The following is a 27,466-nucleotide window of genomic DNA, read 5'->3' as shown; positions in this document are numbered from 1 at the left end:
AGCCATTCAGTCCCTCCTGGACCGGGGAGTCATCTCTCCCGTTCCCCCGGCAGAACGGTTCAAGGGGTTCTATTCAAACCTTTTCGTGGTTCCCAAAAAGGAGGGCTCGGTGCGCCCTATCCTGGACCTAAAACTGTTGAACAAGTTCCTCCATCTCCAGCAGTATTGGATGGAATCCCTTCGTTCCATAATTGCTTCTCTAGAGCAGGGGGAATTCCTTTCGGCCATTGATATCCAGGACGCATACCTCCACGTTCCCATCGCGCAGAGTCACCAGCGTTTCCTGAGGTTTGTGATAGCAGACTGCCATTACCAGTTTGTCGCCCTCCCATTCGGGTTGGCAACTGCGCCTCGGGTCTTCACGAAGATTCTAGCCCCTCTTCTCGCCCTGCTCCATTCCAGAGGCATATTCCTCATGCCTTATCTGGACGATATCCTCATCAAGGCCCCCTCGTTTGCTCAGGCATCGAACAGCGTACAGATCACGCTGGAAGCCCTGGCTCGCTTCGGGTGGTTGGTCAGCCTGCAGACTTCCGTCCATTCGACTATGCATGAGGACGTTAGGGAAGATGGTGGCCTGTTTCGAGGCGATTCCCTTTGCCCAGTTCCACTCTCGTACGTTCCAGAGAGCGATCCTGTCCTCCTGGGACAAATCCTCAGAGAGCCTGGACTATCACATCCGCCTCTCTCCTCAGGTGCGGTCGTCCCTTTCTTGGTGGCTGTCGGTCCCAGCTCTGGGAAGGTCCTTCCTTCCGATCTCCTGGACAGACGTCACCACCGACGCCAGTCTCCTGGGTTGGGGAGGGGTGCTTCCCCCCAGGACAGTCCAAGGCACATGGTCTCTGTCGGAGTCCAAGCTCCCGATCAATGTCCTGGAGCTCAGAGCGATCCTTCTGTCCCTCCGGCACTGGACACAACTCCTGAAGGGTCACCCCGTCAGAGTCCAGTCGGACAACGCCATGGCGGTGGCGTATATAAACCACCAGGGGGGAACATGCAGCCTTGCGGTGATGCAGGAAGCTGCCGAGATCTTACGGTGGGTGGAGGCCCATGTACCGGCAATTTCAGCAATCTACATCCCGGGTGTGGAGAACTGCACTGCGGACTTCCTCAGCAGGACCACGATAGACCCGGGCGAGTGGTCCCTCCACCCGGAGGTATTCTAGGCAATCTGTCTCCGCTGGGGTCACCCCGACGAGGACTTGATGGCCTCGAGGCTCAATCAGAAGCTTCCCACCTTCCTCTGCCGCGCAAGTGATCTGGAAGCTTGCGGCGTGGAAGCCCTGATTTCCTCTTTGCAGGGGTTCTCCCTCCTTTATGTGTTGCCCCCTTCCCCTCCTGCCCAGGGTTCTCTGGAAAATCAGGATGGATGGCATTCCGATGATTCTCGTCTCCCCAGATTGGCCCCATCGCGCGTGGTACGCCAACCTTGTTCTCCTTCTAGGAGACGCCCCCTGGTTACTGCCCCTCAGAGACGACCTTCTTTCGCAGGGACCCGTCTTCCACCCACATTTAAGGTCTCTTGGTTTGACGGCGTGGCCATTGAGACCGCCATTCTAGCGCGCAGAGGGTTTTCGCCGGATGTCATCCGCACTATGATTCATGCCAGGAAGCCTACGTCGTCCAGGATCTACTACAGGACCTGGAGGCCCTTCCTGGGTTTCTGTGAAAGCACAAGTATTCCACCGCTTCGTTTTTCTCTCCCCACAGTCCTGTCTTTTCTTCAATCAGGATTCGACCTTGGTCTAGCCCTTAGTTCCTTGAAGGGTCAGGTATCAGCGCTCTCTATCCTTTTCCAGCGCCCTCTGGCCCCCCTGGGGCCTGTATGGACCTTTCTTCAGGGTGTGGCGCATACGGTTCCCCCCTACCGTCCTTCCTTACCATCTTGGGATCTGAATGTGGTCCTCTCAGCGCTACAGACACCTCTCCCTTTGAGCCATTGCGGGAAATTTCTCTCCGACTCCTGTCTTTGAAGGTGGTTTTCCTCGTAGCCATCACTTCCATCCAACGGGTATCTGAGTTGGTGGCACTCTCTTGCAGAGAGCCCTTCCTGGTTCTCCATAAGGACAAAGCGGTTCTCCGGCCCTTTCCTTCCTTTCTCCCGAAGGTTGTCTCTGACTTCCATATCAACCAGGAAATTGTCCTTCCCTCATTGTGTCCATCTCCTTCACACCCTAAGGAAAAGGAGTTGCACCACTTGGACGTTGTCGGAGCTCTAAAGATCTATTTGGCAGCCTCCGGTTCCTTCCGCCGTACGGACTACCTTTTTGTCATTCTGGAGGGGCAATCGCACGTTGGATTCGGGCTGCAATTGCGGAGGCTTACCGCGCCCGGGACAGAGTTCCGCCTCTAGATGTCCCGGCTCACGTCACCAGAGCGGTGGGCGCATCTTGGGCTCGAAGGATTCGCGCTTCGGCTGCGCAGTTGTGTAAGGTGGCTACTTAGTCCTCCTTACACACTTTCACTAAATTTTACCAGGTACATACTTGCCTGCAGGGACGCTGGTTCCATGGGGCTGTGGTTTTTCCCTCCCTGTGGACTGCTTTTGAACGTCCCACGGTTCCTGTGTCCCCCAATGAATATGGGCGAGAAAAGGAGATTTTTGTATAACTTACCAGTAAAATCTCTTTCTCGCTCTTCATTGGGGGACACAGCACCCACCCAGTATTATTATTTGACTACAGTTGTGGCAGTTGCTGGTTAGAACCCCGTTGGGTTTTTTGCATGGTTGGTGTTCCATGTTTTTTTCTTGGTTGGCTTGCTTCTCCTACTGCTTGTACACAAACTGAAGCTCTCTCTCCAGGCTGGAGGGGGTATAGCTGCCAGGGGAGGAGCTAACAGCTTTTGCTAGTGTCAACGCCTCCTAGAGGACATAGCTATACCCACAGTTCCTGTGCCCCCAATGAAGAGAGAGAAAGATATTTTACTGGTAAGTTATACAAAAATCTCCTTTTCTCTGTCACAGCCTCAGCACCACCCCTAACAACGCCCAGCTAGTTTATAGCCCCTCCCACCCAGCTAGTTACATAGACACTCCCCTATCACTGCCCTGCCCATGGACATATCACAGCAAATAGGAAAGAGCTGCATGCAGGGGCCCGCTGCATTCACAGTTCTTGTTGCTGCCGGGCTATTTGTTTCCAGAGTGAAGCAGGGAGCCTCTCTACTCCCTGCTTTACTGTTCTTCTGAGCTCCGGCGCTCCCCCTGCACATCGCGTTGCTGGCTGTGTGAGGAGCGCTGAAAACCCGGGAATCGGCCTCCAACGCAGGCAGCAGTGCAATGTGAGTGTGGGAGCGCGTCATCAGGGAAGAAGGTAAGTATGTGTTTTTTTCTTTCATAAAGCTGCAGACTGGAGAGGACACTGGAGGCAAAAGGGGGGCCACAACTGGAGTGAGGGGGCACAAAAGTGGACATCTTTACTGAGGGGGCACCTAATCTGGCATAACTACTGTGAGGGGGCACAGTACTTTTGTTTTTGCCTCCCATAATGATAAAGGAATGTCTCCATACAGATCCATAGGGTATGTGATACTTATAGCCTTTGTTTTTCTCACCAGCAAAGGATTCCACGATTTAAATGTCCTGCAGAGTGTAAATATATGTACTAGACTAGGATGCGCATATGGCTTCCTGCATTGCGAGACGCTGGTGGAGGCGTCATGTGTTTCTAGGCAGTGCGGACGCTACACCGACGTCTCGTTGACTCCTGTTCCCACGTGACACGCTCCGGCTACTCCACGCTCTCGGAAGTAATACGGGTGATGTCATTGGGCAACCCGGAACTGACAGGTTAGGCACTAACCTCATATCTATTTGAGCGGCGACGTGGGGCTCTTCATTCACAGCGCCGCCAGCATCCCGCGCATACAGCGTAGCGAGTATGTGGTCGGCCTCCTCGTCTCCATGGGGACCAGGGGGCAGGGAGGACCTGGCCACGCACGTCTCCTCAGCATTGCCGGCGTCCTCCGTCCCCTAACGAGCAGCAGGGGATCTGAGCGCCGATGTTAATGAATGGCGCTCAGCTGTGTTATGAACAATCAGAGTCACGTGACGCTGGCCACATCACATGACTCACCTGTAGGGGTTATTTAAACAGGCAGCCTGCTGGCCACAAGTTGCCTGTGATTGGTCTTGCTACCCTCACCAGCATTTTGTATTGTGCCTTTCTGTGTGTGTTTGGACCTCGGCTCTGTTTTTGACCTCAACCTTGTGACCTCCCTGGAATTGACGTGACCTCTTGGCTTCTGACTCCGGATTGTGTTTTGACCTCATTATTATATTGCTCCCTGTGTACCTGCGTGACCTCCTAGCTTTGACCTTGGCTTTCCTGACTCTGCTACGGTACTTCTTTATCTTCTTAGGCCCCTGCACATATCTAAGCGAGGGACTGCCGCCAAGTTGTACGCCGTCGGTTTGGACGGGTCGTGAAAGTAGGCAGGGACAGAGGTGGGGTGGAGTTTAGGGCTGCACTTATCCCTACCCTCTGTCCTGACAGAAACAACATAATGCAGTACACTGGACACTAACATATCAGTACTACAGACTTATTCAGTGTGTGTAGCAAAACTTTTTGCAAAAAAACTTAATTTGACCATGCCATATACCATATTTTTCACCCTATAAGATGCACTTTTTCCCCCTCAAAGTGGGGGGAACATGTCACTGCGTCTTATGGGGTGAATACTTATGAACGCTTCTGTGATGAATACCACACCTCGTGCCCGCTTGACGTCAACTACGTCGAGCTCACGAGACGTGGTATGGTCACGGGTCTACCAAAAACGTGAAGTTACGCCCTCCAGTGGAGCACGTAAGGTCAGGTTGGTATAGCTTACACACACCTCCTGTCCACGCGGGCACAGAGAGGCAACAAGCTGAGAGAGCCTTTCCACTGCCGCAGTGAAACAGCGCCTCCTCAGCCCGTATCTGCCACCAGTTCTCGTTTGATATAAGCCCGGTCCGCTAACGGGATTATATAGGGTCAGAAACCAACCCGCGTAGCTTATAACTAGGCCAAAACACGGACGTGGGGATTTGTGATCGAGATATTAGATAGCACAAGATTAAATTATAGATTTAATCGCCGTATGGGCACACTAGATTTCACACAATATACACAGACAATATATACAGTGGTCTGAGGTTACAGATTACAGGTTATATGGTTACAACAGGGTTAAGCAGTGTAAAAGTCAGTTACCGGGTAAGATGAAAGTTCCTTTGAGATGTTCTTTGCTGGAGTCCACATGAAGGGCCGTGATCTCAGCTATTTCCTGGGTCCCTCTAAACACATTTGTAGGATGTGACCCTTCTTCAGAGAAAGTCCCGCCTACTTGCTGGCACCAGACTTTTAACCTGTAGCCAGCCCCTCCCCTCCTGGCCTCAGGGAGGGGTCCACTCCCCCTCTTCTGGGCTGACAGCAAATGACCCACAAAACCCTTTAGGGTTCATAGCTCCAGACCAGAGGGTCATAGGGAGATGGTTCTGGGACCAATGGACCTGCCTGGGTTTCGTCTACAAGTAGAGCCCAAACCTGGTACCGTTATGTGGTTTCTATGGGGAGATATGGATATCTCCCTACCCTGACCTCGTCCCATTAAACAAAGACCATGGGAACGTACCTCGTGGCCACCGGGACACAAATATGTATCCGGTTTGCGCCTGCGATGGCCAGGTGGTTCATAATTCCTTATGAAAGGTAGGTGCCAACATGTCTGGGAGGTCTCATTGATCCTGGGCAAGGGCGGATACCCCCTGCTGGGGTTTTCCTGCAGGATTCAGTTGGCTCCAAACTGGAGGAGGTGAGGTGTGACCTTCTCCTTTAAGCCTGGACCCCCTGGGGGGCTTTCTTCCTTGCCAACTGACACTCAGATGGCTGTGGGGTGGAAACTAATTTTGCATGTACACTGAACATGACAAGAGGTGCATCAGATGACAATCAGGCCTGGGGCTTTGAAGCAGGGCCCTCCTGTGGAGTTCACTACCTCCGATATCTGTCAGCAAATGGGGGTGTGAGGACATGGCTGACAGTAAATATTAATCCATATTCCTCACAGCTTCCATTATGGAATTGCTCATTAGTAGAGGAGGATTGGGAAGCGGTGAATACAGCTCTCCCCATGCTCTGTACTCCGCTTCCTGGTCCTCAGCCGCTTGATGTGCTGTGACTGTGCACAGCATGAGGACGTCAGTGCACTGTAACCTCACGCTGTGTGCATTAGGTCCCAGCACAGTGCATGGCGAGAAGTAGAAGAGCACTGGATGTGAGGAGCTGCAGCATCACATGGGGGACTTATGGAGGTCTGATTGGAGGTCAGATTGGGGGACATATGGCGGTCTGATCTGAGATCTGAATAGGGGTCATTCACAGGGAGGTCTGATCTGAGGTCTGATTGGGGGAATTATTAACATTGGTGGTCTGAACTGAGCTCTGATGAAAAATATATATTTTTTCTAATTTTCCTCCTCTAAAACCTAGGTGCGTCTTATGAGCAGCTGCATCTGATAGGTTAATATACCCGTATTTCTCACCCTAAGTGAAAATTGAAATATACTGTCTAATACATAATTTTAAAGTGTCCCCTGCGGTTATATTGGATGGCAGTACAGCAAAAGGGACATAATGGCAGACATCAATCACGTGCATGGCCAATGGAAGTTTACAACCATGTCAATATGAATTCCTGCAAGGGTATGTTCATACACTGAAGATGTTTTTTGACATAGATTTTTCCCCACATCCACAGCAAGTCAACAACAAATTGGTTACACAAGGATTTTGCAGTGGCTTCTGCAGTGGATTTGCCCTGTAATGGTTAAGTACCCTGTGAATAGCAATGTCAAACCTACTACATAATAGAACTGCTGTAGAGATATGTTCATAAAGCTGCAGCAGAATTACCTGCTACATGTGAATGGTGTTTTGTAAGACCCCATTTACTAGTGCTATACTGTAAATTCTGAACCCACAGAGGGGCAACAGCTTCCTGATCTCTGCCATCGGGATCAGACCGGCTGAATCTCAACACCTTTTTGGTTCCTTCTAGATAAGCAGCTCCAGAGGAGTCTGGACGACATAACAATTACTTCCTCTTTCCAGAAATGTTGCCTTATGAATTGATAGTTTTTCTCTTTTTTCCCCCAGAATTTGTACTGTTAAATATACAGGCTTTCAAAGCATTGAAAGAACTTGTGGTGTGCTGTCCCATAGATGACAATAAATGGGAAGTCATTGATCTTCTATCAGATGAATTTAAAAGCATGCACAATATTGAAAAAATTGTTTTTGAGAATATTAACATGGAAAGACATGCCGGCCGATTAGGTAAGTTCTAATATTGTGTTATTGTACGGTTTATTTATTGCTCTGAAGATATCAATGTGTAATATACTGAACACAGGTGACATGAACGGAAAAGGATTCCCCAAAAGGACATACCACATGTAGTATAAAAATGCTGCTAACTCATCATCAGTGCTGGTCAACCTCATAGACTATGGAGGTCACAAATGCAGAAATCCAGGTCTCAAACTCATATTTAGGACCGATCATTTTGAACAAATATAGCAAGCGCCCGTCTTTTATACTAGGCCCTGTGTCTGATTGACAGGGGCCCGACCGCTGTGACCTCCGCAGGGGCCTGCACTCCAGGACTGGATGGAGCTGTCCACTTGAGCTCCTGGAGATAGCTAAATAAAAGAACTCTGCCATTTCTAGAAGCCACATAGAGTGGCAGCACGCATGTATGACCACTGCTCCATTCAAACAGGGGAGCATGAGCCCTGGTCCTTGTGATCAGCAGGGACCATAACAATCAGACTCTTATCCCCTTTCCTTTAATACAGTGGAAGAAATGTACATTTAGCAACCCATTGGATGTCAAAAAGGACATTCATCACTTGGCAGGAACTTTCCAAGCATGTATGCAGAATGTAGGGTTAAAACATAATGCGAGTAGAGATTTAGAGGCACATTTATTAAGACCAGTGTTGTAGATACCTGGTGGTGGTCACGCAGAAGTTATGAAGAGGCGCCGGCTTCTACATAACTTTGGCGGATTCTTCGGCAGTTCTAGATGTAAGACAGCTTCCTAGCTCTTACATTTAGACCTTTTTCTACGCCTTTAACTGGAGTAGAAAATAGTAAATGAGATGGGCCTACCAACCAGTCCCCTTCCTCGCCCACTTTTTTAGACCTGGCATGAGTGGGGAGAAGTCGCAGATTGCGGTGCAACTAACCATTGCGCCGCAATCTGCGCCTGAAATACGCCTAATATAGGCATATTTCAGCTTGATAAATGACCCCTTTAGACACAGAACAGTGTCATTTTTGGCATATGCATTTTTTTTTGCAATAAAAACAGATTATACCAATGAAAACTAGAAGGAGTCATGGGTCTTGGGATGCAGTGATGCAAAAAAAAGAAAAAATTAAAATAGCGGTTTATTAAGCAAAAGTAGTAAAAAAAAAAACTATATGTATTTGGTATCGCTGTAATCATACTGACCCACTCAGAGAATAAAGTTATCATGTTATTTATGACGAAAAAATTACCACAGCAAAATCTATAATATAAAAACTCAGTGGCAGTATTGCTGTTTTTTTTCCATCCCTCTCCCAGAAAGAGTTAATAAAAGTTAATCAGTAAATTATGTGTATCCTAAACTGGCATCATTAAAAACTACAACTTATTCCACAAAAAAACATGCCCTCATATGACTACATTGATTGAAAAATGAAAAAAGCTATAGGTCTTAGAAGGCGATGAAAAAAAAAAAAAAACACTCTGAAGCACTTCCGTGGGCTTTCGGGTCCCTTCTTCCACACTGCGAAAGATAAGACATGTCCTATATTTTGCCATATTTTGTGGATCCACACCACAATACGGGATTCACACGGCCGGTGTGTCGCGTGAATGAGCCCTAACTCAGATAACCTCTTCCCCTCTCAGGGTTACTGAGAGCCTGTATCAGAGACAATTTGTACCTCCTTTCTTTGCATGTAACTATCTTTAATCCCTGTTGTCATTTTACATTGCAGCCAGTTTTATTGAGCATTTCCATAATCTGATCTCTTTTAAAATGGAATGTAAATACTGCCCTGGGATTGAGAATATTTTCAATTCATTATGTCGGAATGGAAAGCTGCAAGAACTCCGGTTTCCAGAACTCTTATTTCATAACCAGGAAATTATCCATCTGGGTAGGATGTTCTTTTTATTTATTTTTTACTGTTGTGAAGTCCTAACCTCAGTATCTGAGGAAAGGGATTTAGGGATCATTATTTCAGAAGACTTAAAGGTAGGCAGACAATGTCATAGAGCAGCAGGAAATGCTAGCAGAATGCTTGGGTGTATAGCAAGAGGAATTACCAGTAGAAAGAGGGAGGTGCTCATGCCGCTCTACAGAGCACTAGTTAGACCTCATTTGGAGTATTGTGCGCAGTACTGGAGGCCATATCTCCAGAAGGATATTGATACTTTATGGTCTCTCTGTGCCCCTTTCACAGTAATAATCCCCATTGTGCCCCCTTCATAGTAATAACCCCCATTGTGCCCCCTTCACAGTAATAATGCCCACTTTGCCCCCTTCATTGTAGTAATGCCCTCTGGCTCTGTACCCCCTCTATTGTAGAAATGCCTATTGTGCCCCCTTCACATTAGTAATGCCCTCTGTGCCCCCTCCAGAGTAGTAATGCCCTCTGTGCCCCCTCCATAGTAGAAATGCCCTCTGTGCCCCCTCCATAGTAATAAAGACTTCTGTGCCCCCTCCATAGTAATAAAGACCTCTGTGCCCCCTCCATAGTAATAAAGTCCTCTGTGACCCCTCTGTATTAAAAACAAAAAAAACACAGTAACTACTCACCTTGTCCCGTTCCTGAAGCTCACTGTCCTCTCTTCCCTGCAGGCACAGATCGCTCTGCAGCACTGTGTGGGTGGAGCCTATGCAGATTTGGGCTGCAGGCTCTGCCCACACAGGCCGGCAGCGCGATCTGTGCCTGCAGGCTGAATGGTGGAGCAGGGAGAAGTCTTCCTGCTTCACCATTCAGAGTGCAGCTGGCTTGAATGAGGGGAGGAGAGCGGGGAGCTGAGCGGTGAGTGACAGCTCCCTGCGCCCCAGCAATGAGCGCTACCATCTGTATTGATAGAAGCACTCATTGCTTTTGGCCTCTGGCAGCTGTGCTGTGGGCCCCAGCACTTGCTCGGGTATGCCGGGTGCTGACGCCGGCCCTAGAGGCTGTAGCGACTTGTTAACAACAAAAATGTTGCTTATTATACACATAGATAATCGTTCATACATGCGGTTGTTACTTGTTCGTTATTAAATCATTCCTTGTTATTACATGTAAAGATGGGGGACAGATGCTTGGTCAAAAAGCATGTTAGAGATCGTTAGCGAGTATATGACTCCATATTTTACGAACTGATCTTTTAACGACTAGCAAACTTTTTAGCATGCTGAAAGATCACGATGGATGTGAAACAAGTGAGTTGTCGCTCGTGTTTAAATTGTTCATACTCATTACATCACACGATTCTTGTTCATTTCTGCTCGCATGCACGAGAATCAGTACGATATTCACTCCATGTAATAGGACCTTTTCTTTTAAACCACTTTTCAAGCTGTGGTGTAAAAATGCAAAAAAGTAGCTTTTTTTGCACAAATAAGCCCAAAAAGTTGGAAAAGCCCTATTTTGCAACTTTGTAATGCCAACCTGATAAATTTCCCTATAGTGCACATATTGCCTCGATAACAAATAGGGGGACATTTACACAGACATTTACTAAGTCTTAGGCCTCATGCACACGACTGTTGTTTTGGTCTGCATCCGAGCCGCAGTTTTTGCGGCTCGGATGCGGACCCATTAACTTCAATGGGGCCGCAAAAGATGCTCCGTTCAGTGGTCTGCAAAAAAAAATAACCTGCCCTATTCTTGTCCGTTATATCAATGGCTGTCTGTGCCGTTCCGCAAATTTCGGGAACGCACATGACGCCATCCGTGTTTTGCGGATCAGCGATTTGCTGACCGCAAAATACATAACGGCCGTGTGCATGAGGCCTTAGGCCTAGTTCACACTTCAGTGATTTTGTCAGTCATTTTCATCAGTGACTGTGTGCCAAAACCAGAAATGGAAACTACACAGAGATAAGGTATAAGGGAAAGATTTACGGTACATCTATTTTGTGTTCTGGACCAGCACCTGGTTTTGGCTCACTATCACTGATGAAAATCACTGAAGTGTGAACAAGGCCTTAACGTGTCCCTCTCTGGCATCAGATGCACCACAATTATTAAGAGGTACAGTATCTCACAAAAATGAGTACCCCCTTCACATTTTTGTAAATATTTTATTCTCTCTTTTCCTGGGATGACACTGAAGATCTGATACTTTGATACAATATAAAGTAGTCAGTGTACACCTTGTATAACAGTGTAAATTTGATGTGTCCCCAAAATAACTCAACATACAGCCATTAATGTCTAAACCGCTGGCAACAAAAGTGAGTACACCCCTAAGTGAAAATGGCCAAATTAGCCATTTTCCCTCCCCAGTGTCAAGTGACTCAGTGTTACAAGGTCTCAGGTGTGAATGGGGAGCAGGTGCGTTATATTTGGTGTTATCGCTCTCACACTCTCTCATACTGGTCACTGGAAGTTCAACATGGCACCTCATGGCAAAGAACTGTCCAAGGATTTGAAAAAAAGAATTGTTGCTCTACATAAAGATGGCCGAGGCTATAAGAAGATTGCCAACACCCTGAAACTGAGCTGCCGCATGGTCCCCAAGACCATACAGCAGTTTAAGGTTTAAGGCTACTTTCACACTAGCGTTAATATTTTCATTGTCAATGGGGACAAAACGTAAATGAACAGAACGGAATGCTCCAAAATGCATTCCGTTCCATTCTCATATCGGAGAGCAAACCACAGCATGCTGCAGTTTACTTTCCGTCCTGGGATGCGGAGCAAGACAGATCCGTCATGACCCACAATGCCCACAATCAATGGGGACAAATCCATTTTCTCTGACACAATCTGAGACAATAGAAAGCGGATCCGTCCCCCATTGACTTTCAGTGGAGTCCATGACGTCTTGGCTATGTTAAAGATAATACAACCGGATCCATTCATAACGGATGCAGGCGGTTGTATTATCAGTAACGGAAGCGTTTTTGCTGAGCCCTGCTGGATCCAGCAAAAACGCAAGTGTGAAAGTAGCCTAACAAGACAGGTTCCACTGAGAACAGGCCCCACCATGGTCGACCAAAGAAGGTGAGTACAAGTGCTCAGCATCATATCCAGAGGTTGTCTTTTCAAAATAGTGAGTGCTACCAGCATTGCTGCAGAGGTTACAGGGGTGGGGAGTCAGCCTGTCAGTGCTCAGACCATAAGCCGCATACTGCATCAAATTGGTCTGCATGGCTGTCGTCCCAGAAGGAAGCCTCTTCTAGAGATGATGCACAAGAAAGCCAGCAAACAGCTTGCTGAAGACAAGCGAGGATATGGATTACGGGAACCGTGTCCTGTGGTCTGATGAGACCAAGATAAACTTATTTGGTTCAGATGGTGTCAAGCGTGTGTGGCGGCAACCAGGTAAGGGGTACAAGACAAGTGTGTCTTGCCTACAGTCAAGTATGGTGGTGGGAGTGTCATGGTTTGGGGCTGCATGAGTGCTGCCGGCTGTGGGGAGCTACAGTTCATTGAGGGAACCATGAATGCCAACATGTACTGTGATATACTGAAGTAGAGCACGATGCCCTCCCTTCGGAAATTCGGCCTCAGGGCTGTATTCCAACATGATAACGACCGCAAACACACCTCCAAGACAACCACTGCCTTGCTAAAGAAACTGAGGGTTAAGGTGCTGGACTGGCCAAGCATGTCTCCAGACCTAAACCCTATTGAGCATCTGTGGGGCATCCTCAAACGGAAGGTGGAGGAGCACAAGGTCTCTGACATCCACCAGCTTTGTGATGTAATCAGGGAGGAGTGGAAGAGGACAGTGACAACCTGTGAAGCTCTACTGAACTCTATGCCCAAGAGAGTTAAGGCAGTGCTGAAAAATAATGGTGGACACACAAAATATTGTCATTTTGGGCACAATTATGCCATTTTCACTTAGGGGTGTACTCACTTTTGTTGCCAGTGGTTTAGACATTATTGGCTGTGTTGAGTTATTTTGAGGGCACAACAAATTTACACTGTATATATACACAAGCTGTACACTGAATATATGACACTTTGTAAAGTAGTCAGCCCATGAAAACATATAATAAAATATTTACCAAAATGTGAGGGGTGTACTCACTTTTGTGAGATACTGTAAATACATTTTAATAATTGTGATGCATCTGTGCAAGTCTGTGCGCCAAAACGGAGAGAGCTGGTGTAGATTTTCACTATAATCTATGCCAGTTTTTCTGGCACGATTACAAGAAATGCGATGGCCCCGTACCGCCCGCTCTGCCCAATTTTTTGGAAAAGTGGCAAGTCAGGCTCCAAACCCACAGAAATTCACAAAAGTTTGTGCAGGTATGGCTTGCGCCAAGATTTGCAACTTTTTGGTGTCTGTTCTGTGGCATACAGGGGATAATAAATTCACCAAAATCTTGGTCAGTTTCATGAATAACTCCTCAGTGACATCCAATATTCGTATTATTTACAGAAAGGGTGCTATATAATAATAATCAAATTCACATGACAGCCATTAAAATGGATAAAGTAGCAGTTTTTCATGGCCATGATGGGGAGGAGACATCAGCTTCTCATCAGCTGATGTCTCCTCCCCATCGCTCAGATAGTAGTAATTAGCATACGGAGCAGGAGACTGTAATGGGGGCACAGCGGGCGAACGGAGTGGCGCCCAGGTATAATAGTAGGGAGATCCCTGGGCGCCGCTCTACATGTTCTGCTAACTTAACTAAGTCCGAACCCACTAAAGGTAGTCTTTAACTTTTAATACAGGAGGCAAGTGTCGGCAGCAGAATCGCATAGCCGGCACCCTGCCTCTGACAGGGAGCTGCGATCAGCGGCAGTTAACCCCTCAGGTGCGGCACCTGAGGGGTTAACTGCCGCTGATTTGCTGCCAGTACCCGCCTCCTGTATTAAAGGTTAATTATCATTGGTGGCGCAGTGCGCCCGCCCTCCACCCCCACCCCAAGTATTAGGATCATTGGTGGCGCAGCGCCCCCTCCCCCCTCAACCCCCCCAGTATTAAAATCATTGGTGGTAGTGGCCACAGAGTCCCCTCACCTCCTTTCATTGGTGGTGCAGTGGCGGCTTCTGATCGGAGCCTCAGCAGTGTAATCCTGGGGCTCCGATCAGTTACCATGGCAGCCAGGATGCTAGTGAAGCCCTGGCTGCCATAGTCAGCTCCCTGCTGCCGTGTGCACAGAGCACAGGGCAGCAGGGAGAGTGTGAAGTCCTATTCACCGTGATAGAGCTCTATCAGGGTGACTAGGACAAGGGATGAAAAAATCCCAGGTTCTAGCCCCTAAGGGGGGGAAATAGTTATTAAATAAAAAGTTAAAAAACAACAACACAATATTAAGTATAAATTACATATAAAATATATAAACAATAAATAAACATATCACATATCACCACATCCAAAAAGTCCAAACTATTACATCTATGCGGTGAACGCCGCAACAGAAAAAATAAAATAGAAAACTGTGCGATTCACCATTTTTAAAAAATGCGGAATGCACGTGGCTTTTTTGGTTTATTTTTTTCGCGTGTTATCGAATGGTATCGAGTATCACAATACTTTTTTATGGTATCGAAATCGAATCAAAAATTTGATATCGCAACAACTCTACACACACACACACCCTACCCCTAGCAGGGGTTGGGCTACGCTCACCTCTAACTTCCTTCTCCACCCATGCTGCAGGATGTGGGACCAGCCCACCTCTCCACAGAGGGGGAGCTAAGCTGGAATAATCCATTCCAGCTCAGATACACTAGACTGTGACTTGTACCTGCCAATGTGTTGCTGCCACCTACTGGTAACCAGGCAAATTACAAGAACAATTGCATTTAACATGGATTTATATGTACATTTGTGGAGGACATGAGCAAAATCATATCTAATGACAGTATAAAGGCTCTTAGAAGATAGTAGCGGGGTAGAGGCATGTAGTAACACAACTCTGGGGTGTTACAAATGTCCCCCATAATGCCCTCTAGTAAATATAATAGCTCCATAGTGCCCCCCAGTATAAATAATGGCCCCTTTGTGCTCCCCAGTATAGAGAATGCCCCCCTTTCTGCCCCCCAGCATAGATAATGCCCCCTTTCTGCCCTCCAGTGTATATAAAGGCCCCCTTTGTGCCCCCCCCCCAGTTGTAGATAATGGCCGCCTTTGAGCCACCCAGTATTATAAATTGCCCCTTTAGTGGATACGGGTGGTCCCATTGATTTCAGTGGGGTGCATCTGGCCATGAAAAAGGACAAAAAAAAGAACATGTTCTATTTTGCTATAAAAAAACAGCCATGTGAATAGCCCCAAAGACTTTAATTCATTGTCTGAATGAGGCCTAACTGATATGTCTGTGATGCTTCCAATTTCAAACGCATTTTATGTCATCATGTTTTTTTTTTCTTTTTATCAAGGTTCTGCTTTACCCTCACTCAGAAATCTAAAAATTTTGGAAATAGAATTTGATTATTCTGCAAAGGCTGAGCCAGTGACAGCATTTGGTATGATGGTTTAATTGCATATAAAACCAGACAATATCATTATAGATAATGTTAATGTTATTAAGATCACGTTTTTGTGTTCATCTGTACTGTACTGCAAAGCTATCCTCAGACATGGTGGGTTCTGCACTGAAAATCTGCAACAATTTACAGTACAATATATGAGGTTTTCAAATGCATATAAGGTAAGCCATTGTACCTGGACAGGGGTGCACTGGCCCACCAGATTACCAGAGAAACCTCTGATGGGCCCAAGTTCTGAAACAATAATAGATTTCTAATAAAAATAAGATCTCTAAGCGGAATATAATCTCATTTGGAACTGACCTTGAAACCAATAACCAGACCAGATTAAAAAACAGCAGGTGGCGCTATACGTGTAGGCAACGTAGTTGCCGTATTTGTGGGAGGGGAGGCTCCCCGCACTTACTACTTAAGGCACCTCTGTGCCCTCCCCCCTGGCAGCTGTCGTTTCGATTCCCGGCACTGCAGCGTGTGCCGCGTCACTTCCGGGTCACGTGGTGCATCAGCCTCCGACGGCCGCCGTCCTGCATTCCACTGCGCTTCGCCTCCGCATCCGATTCCCGCTCCCGTCCGGCAGGTATCCCGGCTCAGGTAACGGTGGGGTACCCTCTGGCTGCATATCCCACGCCCAGGCAGCGGAGGGTTCGGTAGCCGCGCGCCACTTCAGAGGAGACACCTTAATGATTCCCGGCACAGCAGCGACTACCGCGTCGCTTCCGGGTCACATGGCGCATCAGCGTCCACGACCGCCGTCCCACAGCGCTCACCTCCACCTCCCGCTCCCTTCCGGCAGGTTTCCTGGCCAGGCAATGGTCGCGTGCCCCACGTCCAGGCGGCGGAGGGTTTGGCAGCCGGCGCCACTTCCCTCCCCCGCCAGGCAGCCACACAAGCACATTTCACCGCCAGCATCCTTCTAGCAGCGGTACCGCCTACCGCCACGCACGTCCCGATCCGCCGGTAATTGGTTCCGGCACCACTGTCACTAGCCATGTGTCCCGGCTGCAGGCCCCAAACGTTTAAACTACGGCATGCTACGGGGTTCATACACCCAGCGTGACAACACCCACGCAGGGCGCACAGGGTATGGCATCGCCATATGCAGTATCCCATGCGTCCGTCATACCGTGTCGTCCACGGTCTCTTTACCGCACCGGCCAGTACGCAATTCTAGGCACACCCACGCACGGCGCACAGGGAATGGCATCGCCACACGCAGTATCCCATGCGTCCGTCATACCGTGTCGTCCACGGTCTCAATACCGCACTGGCCAGTACGCAATTCAAGGCACACCCACGCAGCATACGGGTGGCACACACTGTATAGATGTCCGGTGTTTTATGCTCCACAGGTTGTTCGTTACTGCCAGTCGGCAGTGGGTACTGTCAATATCATTCATGCTTTCATCCCATAATAGGTGTCATCTCAGGCTTCAAGGGCTCGCACGGTCAAAATATCAAACTCCGACAAATCCTGGTGCAGGTAGATTTCAGTAACATAGTCAGGTCAGGTTTAAATTTTCTTAAGCTGACCTGGTGCTCTGTTTTGTTCACAGTCAAGTAAAGTAGTCACATACTCCGTCCTTCAGGATCCGGTAAAGGGAAATTTATTTTGTTTTTCTCTCCCCCTTTCTCTCTCCTCTCTTCCTCGCCCTCTCCGCACCAGGGGTTCCACTACTCACCAGGGGGTTCATGTACAGCCATTATAAAATAAAATAAAAAAATAAAAACTTAAAAAAAAAAGAAAAAAAAGGGGGGGGGGGGGTTTCTCCCCACGTCCTCATACTCGCACGCAGTCCCGGCACGTTCAGCCTCGACAGGTCTGTCACGTCCTCAGACTCAGTTGATAGTCCCGAGATATCTCAGTCCCACGTCTGACACGTGCTCAGACTCTCACGCAAATTCCGTCACGTTTCAGCATTTGCCAGTTCTGTCACGTCTTCAGACTCAACGTAAGTCCTGTCACGTCCTCAGGCAAACTCGTCAAGTCTGTCACGTCTTCAGACTCGGTCAAGTCCTGTCACGTCCTCAGGCACTCGCGTCAAGTCTGTCACGTCCTCAGACTCAGTCTAAGTCCTGACACGACTTCAGGCATACGCAACTCCGTCACGTCATCAGAGATGACGCAAGTCCTGTCACGGCTACAGGCGCCAGTATAGTCCCAGCTCTGTACGGCTTACAGGTCGAGCGTACAGGTCTCCTGCCTCACACGCATCTACTTTAACCCACTCACACGCAGTTGTGGGCCTCCTCGGTCATCAGCTGTCACGGCTGTACATGCCCCGTCTCGGGGTACACTAGGTGGCAGGGGGTGTCAGGGTACACGGGTGTTGCACGTAATTTCCCTCAGGCACAGCTTGCACGATTAGTCTTTCTTCCCTAACCAGTTCACCAGGGTGCATGGTACGGGCAATCGTCACGTTTAGCTAGCCATCGTGTCATGCATTTCATATATTCTAGATGGAGCTGCCACATAACCAGGTTCCGATTGCATCCGCGTCATCCCAAGCCAGCGGGGACGTACAGTCGGAAAGAGGCGTGACCCCTTCCCTAAGGTCATGGACCATATCCAGAATTACCACGGAACTGTTACGCAGAGGGATTCCCTTCCCTGCATCTGCCAGGAAGGCTGAACTTTTCCGCTTACTACAGTCCGAACCAGGCTCGAGTCAAGAGATGTTTACGCCCAATACCATACAGACTTCCATTACCCAGTTACACGCGGCTATTGACAACATGGCGTCCTCCATGTCTGGCTTCCAAACCAGTCTAGAGGCAATTCAGAACAGGGCATCCACATCCAGCGCCGGCGCCCCAACACTCATGTCTCCGTCAGTTCCCTCCACGTCTGCGGCGACCCCCCCGCCCAACTTCCCTAATGTCGCACCGTCGCATTTCATTCCGGCTAACGTTAGGCAGGATATTCTAGACGGTAAGGATGTCAACTTAGCCTGTCTGCTCATCGCTACACACGAGGTACCTGATAATAAGACCATTGCCTGCGGGGAGGTGTCTGTCATCCACAAGTCACGGGACATCAGGCTAAACCGCAAACTCAGTATTACTGAGTTTGTGTGGGCGTTTAGCCTATACCGGGACGTCATCTGTTCCGTGTCGCCCAGTCGCCACGAAGAATTAGACCTGTACCTTTACAAAGTGGTAGACTTAGGCCACAAATACGGTGGCACGGCCTTCTACGAGTATCACAGGTTTTTTTCCGCAAGGGCAGCAGCCTTACTCACACAGTTTCAGCACACCGTCGACTGGGCAGTGACTGACACCGAGCTTTTCTGCCGCCATTTTGCTGGCTTGAGAGCCCCCGCGTGTTCCACTTGCAGTGCACACTCCCACACCGCAGAGTGGTGCTCCTCCAGCAATCCTCCGTCAGGCAGCTCCCAGACTAGGCAGGCACCCGATAGCGTCATGCCCAAATCCGCCACAGGGGTCGATAAATTAGGCAGGCCCATTAAGTACTTAGGCAAATCGCAAATTTGCAATAACTTTAATTACACAGGGTGCTTCTACAGCCAATGTCGGTTGCTGCATTTATGCACCAACTGTTTCAGGGCCACCCCAAGATGGCGTGCCCCCAGAAAGGCCTCCACCCGGCATGACTAGGCAGGGTGCATGTTGACACGCTAGCCACATTCCTGGCTGATCATCCAGACCAGCAGTGGGTCAGGTTCCTCCTAAACGGTTTCACCGTAGGTTTTCACACAGGCCAGATATCCCTACCACAGTCCACGTACGAATGCAGGAATTTGCTGTCTGCTGTCAGGAACCCCGAGGCAGTCAGCGGCCTCATTCAAGCAGAGTTGGCAAAGGGCTACCTGATAGGTCCTCTGCGCCAGCCCCCTTTCGATTGCTGGAGAGTTAGTCCGATAGGCATGGTTGTTGGCAAGTTCTCAAATAAAAAACGCCTGATTTATGACCTGTCAGCTCCACATTCTTCTGACGTGCCTAGCCTCAATGCTCTCATTCCCTCCGAGGAATTCGGCATGAAATATGCGTCCATAGACGAGGCTATTCAGGTCATACTGTCTTTGGGGCAGCACACGTGGCTGTCAAAAGCAGATATCACCGACGCTTTTAAACTGCTGCCCATTCACCCCCAACTATGGCAGTGGCATGGCGTTAGGTGGGATGGGCTTTATTATTTCGCTAACTGTCTCACTTTTGGCTCAAAATCAAGCCCTTGGTTGTTCGATCAGTTTGCAAGCAGTCTACACTGGATCCTTGAGCACACCTTCAGTGCCCATCACGTCATCCACTATCTAGACGACTTTCTGCTGATCGAACCTCCGTCTCGGCCTCCAGGTGATCTAGGAGTCTTGACCGAAGTGTTCAGCAAACTCAGTGTTCCAGTAGCGAATCATAAGCTCGAGGGCCCACACACCAGTTTGACCTTTTTAGGTATCCAGCTAGACACCGTCGCGTTGCAAGCTAGTTTGCCTCCGGACAAGCTATGTAGAATCAGAGATAATATCCACAAGTTAGCTTGCGCAGGCATTTGTTCCAGAGTAGAGCTCCAAAGTTTGCTTGGCATGCTCAATTATGCCATGAGGATCATCCCGCAAGGCAGGACTTTCATCTCCAGACTCCTTAGCCTTCTTCCATCAACCACCGACCAAGATAGCCAGGTGAGGCTAGATCAACAAGCTCTGGCCGATTTAGTCATGTGGGACCAGTTCCTTTCCAACTGGAACGGTATTTCATTGTTTACTCCCTCAGTGTCCAGCCACTCCCCCGTTCTCCACGCCGATGCTTCATCAGCTCTGGGCTTTGCCGCCATTTACGGCAACCACTGGATGGCCAGCGCTTGGCCACCCGAGGTTACTTCCATACCTGGGTTTTCTCAGACATCCTCACTGTTCGAGATCTACCCCATTGTCGCTGCAGCACAGGCGTGGGGAGCTTACTGGCGCAAGAACACAGTGTTGATTCTGACCGATAACGAAGGTCTGGCAGCACTGATCAATAAGGGTAGGTCAGACTCCAGTGAAATCATGGCCTTTTTGAGACGGTTCATCTGGTTGGGTTTTCAACATCAATTTCATTTCGAATGTGCACATATTCCCGGCAAGGTAAACGTGGCAGCAGATGCTCTATCTAGAGGTAAACGGAAATTTTTCTTTCAGATTTCACCAGAGGCGGACCCCGTACCAACCCCTACACCATCGCACAGCCTGTTAGTCATGCCTTGAACACGCACCTGGTCACAGCCAGGCTCCTCATGCAGAGGTCATTGTCCGAGAATACGGCCAGGATGTACAAGACGGCATGGTCCCATTTTTCTAGGTTCCAGCTAAAGTGTCCACAACTGGGCATGGACGATATTACGTATTTACTTGCGTTTATAGCTTTTTGCCACTCAGACCTCAAACTAGCACACGGCACAATCAAGTCATACCTAGCCGGTATACAACATTGCTGGCACATCTCTTACCCAGATAGACCCTCGCTATTCTCCGCTCACCCTATTAAAACGATCCTCAAGGGGATCCAGAATTCAGCAGCAGTCAGCACTATTTCCAGGAGACCCTTCTCCGGGGACATGTTCAAGTCCTTAGCAGCCGTCCTAGATACCAACCCCTTCGGATTAAGGACTAGCGCCCTAGTTAAAACCGCCCTGTATCTATGCTTCTACGGCTTCTTACGACCCGGGGAATTCACCTGCCCTATTTCCCGCAATACTTTCATTCAGAAACAACACTTACAACACTTAGGCTCCCACTATGTGCTCACACTTAATCACACCAAAACGTCCAGACCCGGCGAGACCACCAAGGTTAAGTATTTTTCCACGGGTAACGCATGGTGCCCAGTAGCTGTATTTAACGAATGGTCGGTGGTGATCAAACATGACACACCTCACTCCCCTTTGTTGTCCTACGATTCCGGCCCACTCACTATCCAGACTTTCCTTAGGTTCGTCCGCGCATTGTTGCCGGGACTGGGTGTGGATCCGTTGAGCATTACCGACCATTCCTTCCGGATAGGCGCAGCATCAGCCGCCTCTAAAAACAATGTACCGGGTCACATTATAAAGAGATTAGGGCTTTGGAAATCGTTATGCTACACTCGCTATATACCCAACCCTAAACGCGAGATGTCTTTAGCTTTCCGGAATTTGTTACTGTGATGTGTGTTAATACAGTACTTTGTTCACATTACTGTGTCATGTGTTTTTGGCCCCTTTAGGCTACCCTTTACAGCAGTTCCGCCACGCCTCTACTGCTATGCTTAGGTCACGGGTGTTCTGATAGTCGATCCGAGTACAAAGATACAGTTTATTTAATAGTTCACTGGCTATACAAAATGTTTAATTACTTGCAATTACATTAGAATATGTTTTGTGACACAACCCCTTTAAAAGTGAACATGCATATGTCCTGTATATGCAGAGGGTGAGCCCAAGAAACTTCAGCCCAACACTGTACCCAGATGAACAAAGAAGGAACCATGGTGAGACAGGGAGTGGCATGGCTCCTTTATTCTGCTGACTAATGAGGATCTGGGGTTGGATCCCCTTAGATCAGGGGTAGGCAACCTCCGGCACTCCAGCTGTTGTGAAACTACAACTCCCAGCATGCATACTTGCTCTTCTCTTCTCAGAACTCCCATATAAATGAATGGAGCATGCTGGGAATTGTAGTTTCACAACAGCTGGAGTGCCGAAGGTTGCTGATCTCTGCCTTAGATTGTATAGTGCATCTACTAAGGATTGCCATCAATGTTTTTTTTCTCCCCTGGAAACCCTTTTCAATTCAGTTTACCATAGTTGAACTTCATTGCAGCCCCCATAATATCAGGAATTTTTATTACTAATATGGTAAATGTATGTAAGTGGGTGTAATTTATTTATGTATTAAGCATACTTTACATTTGCCTTTTCTAAAGTTGATTTACTTTTTATTTTTCTTTAGTTGAAGGCTTAGCCTGTCTGGAACACCTTGAAGAATTTACATTTCCTGGTGGAGATGGTGTTCGAGAAACTATAACGTCTTTCATTCAGACACTCCAGCATATGCCCAAACTCACCAATCTCACCATACAGCGTCGATTATTAAATGACAGCAGTCTGCTGGAGTTAGGTAAGACCAATGAGATCCTAAACAAAAGGCAAAAGTAGTGAAAAGACAAGTGGAGATGTATAGCAATACTGCAAAAAAAGGGGGTTAGTCAGCACCTCCCAATGCGCAGGTGCACACCGCCATGGCAAAGACCTAGGGAAAAAAGACAATGCAGAAGCACCCTGCAAATCAGATAAAGTACAACAATGCCATAGTCACAAAAATTATAGTGCTAATGCTACGCTTATTTAGAAAGTGAGATGCTTGGCCAATGCATTTTGTACAAAACCAAGGTATAGAGTGGGCTCGGCATGCATGTTGGTACCTGGTACCATTATGGCACAAAAAATGGTAAAAGGCAGAGTGGACACAGCATGCATGTGGATCCAACACTCCCTGAATTCTATGGCGGCCATTATGGCGCATAACAGGTAGTATTTAGTTTTAGGACCCATCTAACAGAGCTCGCCTTGACGTACGGCAGACGGGCTCAGATGGTTTTGTACAAAATGCATTGTCCAAGCATCTCGCTTTATAAATAAGCGTAGCATTAGCATAATAATTTTTGACTATGGCATTATTGTACTTTATCTGATTTGCAGGGTGCTGCTGCATTGTCTCTTTTTTCCTGATATATAGCAATAGCCATATAACTACCATAGCGGCAGACCATGCGACTACTATGGGGCCCAGGGCAAGAGGGGGCCCAGTCTTAGTTGGAATCATCCCCTCTTCTACTGGGGGTGAAAACTTGGTTAGGACTCTATCCTCTAAAGCAGTGGTCCCCAACCTTTTTTGCACCAAGGACCGGTTTCATGCGAGACAATTTTCCCAGGGACCGGGTGGGGGGTGGAAGGGGGCGGGGGTTCTGGGCGGGGCTTAGGGGGTGGGCGGGGCTGACTGATTCACGCGCATAACAAAACACAAGGTGCATATTAAAATATATAACACTATATAATGACTATATAAACTGACTATGGTCTCTGCTGCACTGGTCTCTGCTGCACTGGTCTCTGCTGCACTGTACCGTATTTTTCGCCCTATAAGATGCACCTAGGTATTAGAGGAGAACAATAAGAAAAAAAAAATTCATTACACCTCAGGTCAGACCAGCAATCAGACCCCCAATGTTAATCAGACCTCAGATCAGACCCCCAATGTTAATCAGACCTCAGATCAGACCCCAAATGGCTCAGATCAACCCCCAAACCTTTAGCCATCTATCAGCCCCCAATGTCAGCCATAACCCCCCCCAATGTCAGCCATAACCCCCCCAATGTCAGCCATAACCCCCCCAATGTCAGCCATAACCCCCCCCCAATGTCAGCCATAACCCCCCCAATGTCAGCCATAACCCCCCCCATGTCAGCCATAACCCCCCCAATGTCAGCCATAACCCCCCCAATGTCAGCCATAACCCCCCCAATGTCAGCCATAACCCCCCCAATGTCAGCCATAACCCCCCCCATTTCAGCCATAACACCCCCCCCAATGTCAGCCATAACACCCCCCCAATGTCAGCCATAACACCCCCCCAATGTCAGCCATAGCCCCCCTCTGGTCAGCCATAAGCCCCCCTCATGTCAGCCATAAGCCCCCCTCATGTCAGCCCCATGTCAGCCATAAGCCCCCTTCATGTCAGCCATAAGCCCCCCTCATGTCAGCCCCATGTCAGCCATCAGCCCCCCTTCTGGCCAGCCATAAGCCCCCCTCAGGTCAGCCATAAGCCCCCCTCATGTCAGCCATAAGCCCCCCTCATGTCAGCCATAAGCCCCCCTCATGTCAGCCATAAGCCCCCCTCATGTCAGCCATAAGCCCCCCTCATGTCAGCCATAAGCCCCCCTCATGTCAGCCCCATGTCAGCCATCAGCCCCCCTCTGGCCAGCCATAAGCCCCCCTCAGGTCAGCCATAAGCCCCCCTCATGTCAGCCATAATCCCCCCTCATGTCAGCCATCAGCCCCCCTCTGGTCAGCCATAAGCCCCCCTCATGTCAGCCATCAGCCCCCCTCTGGTCAGCCATAAGCCCCCCTCATGTCAGCCATAAGCCCCTCTCTGGTCAGCCATAAGCCCCCCTCTGGTCAGCCATAAGCCCCCCTCATGTCAGCCATAAGCCCCCCTCATGTCAGCCATAAGCCCCCCTCATGTCAGCCATAAGCCCCCCTCATGTCAGCCATAAGCCCCCCTCATGTCAGCCATAAGCCCCCCTCAGGTCAGCCATAAGCCCCCCTCATGTCAGCCATAAGCCCCCCTCATGTCAGCCATAAGCCCCCCTCATGTCAGCCATCAGCCCCCCTCATGTCAGCCATCAGCCCCCCTCATGTCAGCCATAAGCCCCCCTCATGTCAGCCATAAGCCCCCCTCATGTCAGCCATAAGCCCCCCTCATGTCAGCCCCATGTCAGCCATCAGCCCCCCTCTGGCCAGCCATAAGCCCCCCTCTGGCCAGCCATAAGCCCCCCTCATGTCAGCCATAAGCCCCCCTCATGTCAGCCATAAGCCCCCCTCATGTCAGCCCCATGTCAGCCATCAGCCCCCAGTGCAAATAAAATAATAAACCACTTACCTCTCCTGCTCCTGGTCACCATCGCGATCCTCTTCATTCTGCTGTCGGCTCTGGCTGTGTATGGCGGCGCACAGCGTGAGGTCACAGAGAGACCTCACGCTGTGCGCAGCCCTGCACAGCCGATAGCCGAGCCGTGGACCAGGAAGCGGTGAGTACAGATCCTTCACCGCTCCCTGGTCCTTCTGTACTAATGAAGCGCTTCCCTAATGGAAGCGCTTCATTAGTACAGAGATAAAGACTGCCCTGATCGCCGCGGCCCGGCTAACAATCCTCCACGGCCCGGTCCTGGGCCGCGGCCCGGCGGTTGGGGACCGCTGCTCTAAAGGACAATTTTTAGCAAATAAGGCAGTGGAAAAAATGGCCCAAGGGTCATTGAACGGGGTTTAGGGCTCATGCACACAATCGTATGGCTTTTTCAGTGTTTTGCGGACCGTTTTTTACGGATCCGTTGTTCCGTTTTTTGTTTCCATTGTGTTTCCGTTTCATTTCCATTTTTCCGTTCCGTTTTTCCGTATGCCATATACAGTATACAGTAATTACATAGAAAAAATTTGGCTGGGCATAACATTTTTAATAGATGGTTCCGCAAAAACGGAACGGATACGGAAGACATACAGATGCATTTCCGTATGTGTTCCGTTTTTTTTGTGGACCCATTGACTTGAATAGAGCCAAGCACCGTGATTTTCGGACAAGAATAGGACATGTTCTATCTTTTCACGGTACAGAAATACTGAAACAGAATGCACACGGAGACACTTCAGTATTTTTTGCTGAACCATTGAAATGAATGGTTCAGTATATGTACCGCATACTGAACTAAAAAAACGGCCAGTATACTGAACGCAAAATACTGTCGTGTGCATGAGCCCTTAGGCAGAAACCCTTCTGTCCTGTGTGGGGGGACTGGTTTGATCCTTGCTATGGGGCCCTTACTTCTCTATGTACGCCACTGGCCATCACCCAGTGTATGGTAGATGGTGCTATTGGTATTTATGATGTTTCACTACTACATGTCATTTCTTTTCCAGCCAAAATAATAGCTGCCGGCCATTTGAGAAATCTCCAGAAATTAGACCTCGATAATAACCTCCACATCACGCAGTCTGGATGGCGAGACTTCTTCCTTCTACTAGATAATCTGCCAAAATTAACCATTCTTCATATTTCCAGAACGATTTCTCACCAGTATGTAACGGATCCTGTGGCCTTTATTACTTTAACCCAGAGTGTGTCCCGACTTCATAGCCTGAAGATATTGTCTATGTTAGGCTGGTTGCTTGATGACAAAGACATTGAGATGTTTGATTCAATGAAAATGAAGCATCCACAGTCAAAGGTGTTAACCTTATTCTGGAAATGGACACTGCCATTCTCCCCAGTACTCACCAAATAAATTCCATTATTGCATAACCAAGGGCAGATTTAGGTATAGGCACAGTAGGTCTGGCCAGACGTATGCCAATAGGACACTCTTTGGCCTACTATAGAATCTATAGAATTCTATGGACATGTCCAGTATATATGTTGGGAACACAGTGTAAATAGAGCCTTAGTATACTAACATTACAGTGGTCCCCAACCATTATGGTACCACGGACCAGTTCCATGCAAGACCATTTTCCCATGGACCAGATGTGGGATAGAGGGGGGGTAGTGTGAAAAGAATAAAGGAAGGGAGAATCACACATATAACACAGTAAAATGTATATTAGGGTGCATTCACATGACCGTAAGTGTTTTGTGGTCCGCAAATTGCGGATCCGCAAAACACGGATAACGGCCGTGTGCGTTTCGCATTTTGCGGACTGCACATGGCCAGCACTATATTGAGAATGCCTATTCTTGTCCGCAACCGCTCTATATTTTTGGCGGGCCTACGGAACAGAACACAGTGTGCTTTTGCAGCCCCATTGAAATGAATGGGTCCGGACCTGTTCCGCAAAATTGCGGAACGGATGCGGATCCATTTATACGGTCGTGTGAATGCACCCTCAAGCCTCATTCATACGTCAGTGTTCCACGGACGTGTGCTGTACGTGTTCTATTTTGTCTGTGTTCACGGATCCATCACGTCCATTATTGTCTATGGGTCCGTGAAA

At 48.6% G+C, this 27,466-nt stretch overlaps 1 protein-coding gene across 2 annotated transcripts in view; it reads left to right on the top strand.

The window, feature by feature from the left end:
• The window catches only part of LOC120992473 (NLR family apoptosis inhibitory protein), a 98,712-nt gene extending 71,523 nt beyond the window's left edge, over window positions 1-27,189 (top strand). For both annotated transcript variants that reach the window (XM_040421479.1, XM_040421480.1), the window contains 5 exons: window positions 7,146-7,325; window positions 9,042-9,203; window positions 15,621-15,707; window positions 22,655-22,822; window positions 26,396-27,189. In XM_040421479.1, coding sequence (XP_040277413.1) covers window positions 7,146-7,325; window positions 9,042-9,203; window positions 15,621-15,707; window positions 22,655-22,822; window positions 26,396-26,760 — 962 coding nt within the window. In that variant the 3' untranslated portion in view covers window positions 26,761-27,189. The remainder of the gene's footprint in view (window positions 1-7,145; window positions 7,326-9,041; window positions 9,204-15,620; window positions 15,708-22,654; window positions 22,823-26,395) is intronic.
• The last annotated feature ends 277 nt before the right edge of the window (window positions 27,190-27,466 follow it).

The sequence above is a fragment of the Bufo bufo genome, chromosome 2 (assembly GCF_905171765.1).
Source record: "Bufo bufo chromosome 2, aBufBuf1.1, whole genome shotgun sequence".
Classification (NCBI taxonomy): Eukaryota; Metazoa; Chordata; class Amphibia; order Anura; family Bufonidae; genus Bufo; species Bufo bufo.
The sequence above is the reverse complement of the archived record's forward strand: the minus strand, read 5'-3'. Positions and strand labels throughout refer to the sequence as shown.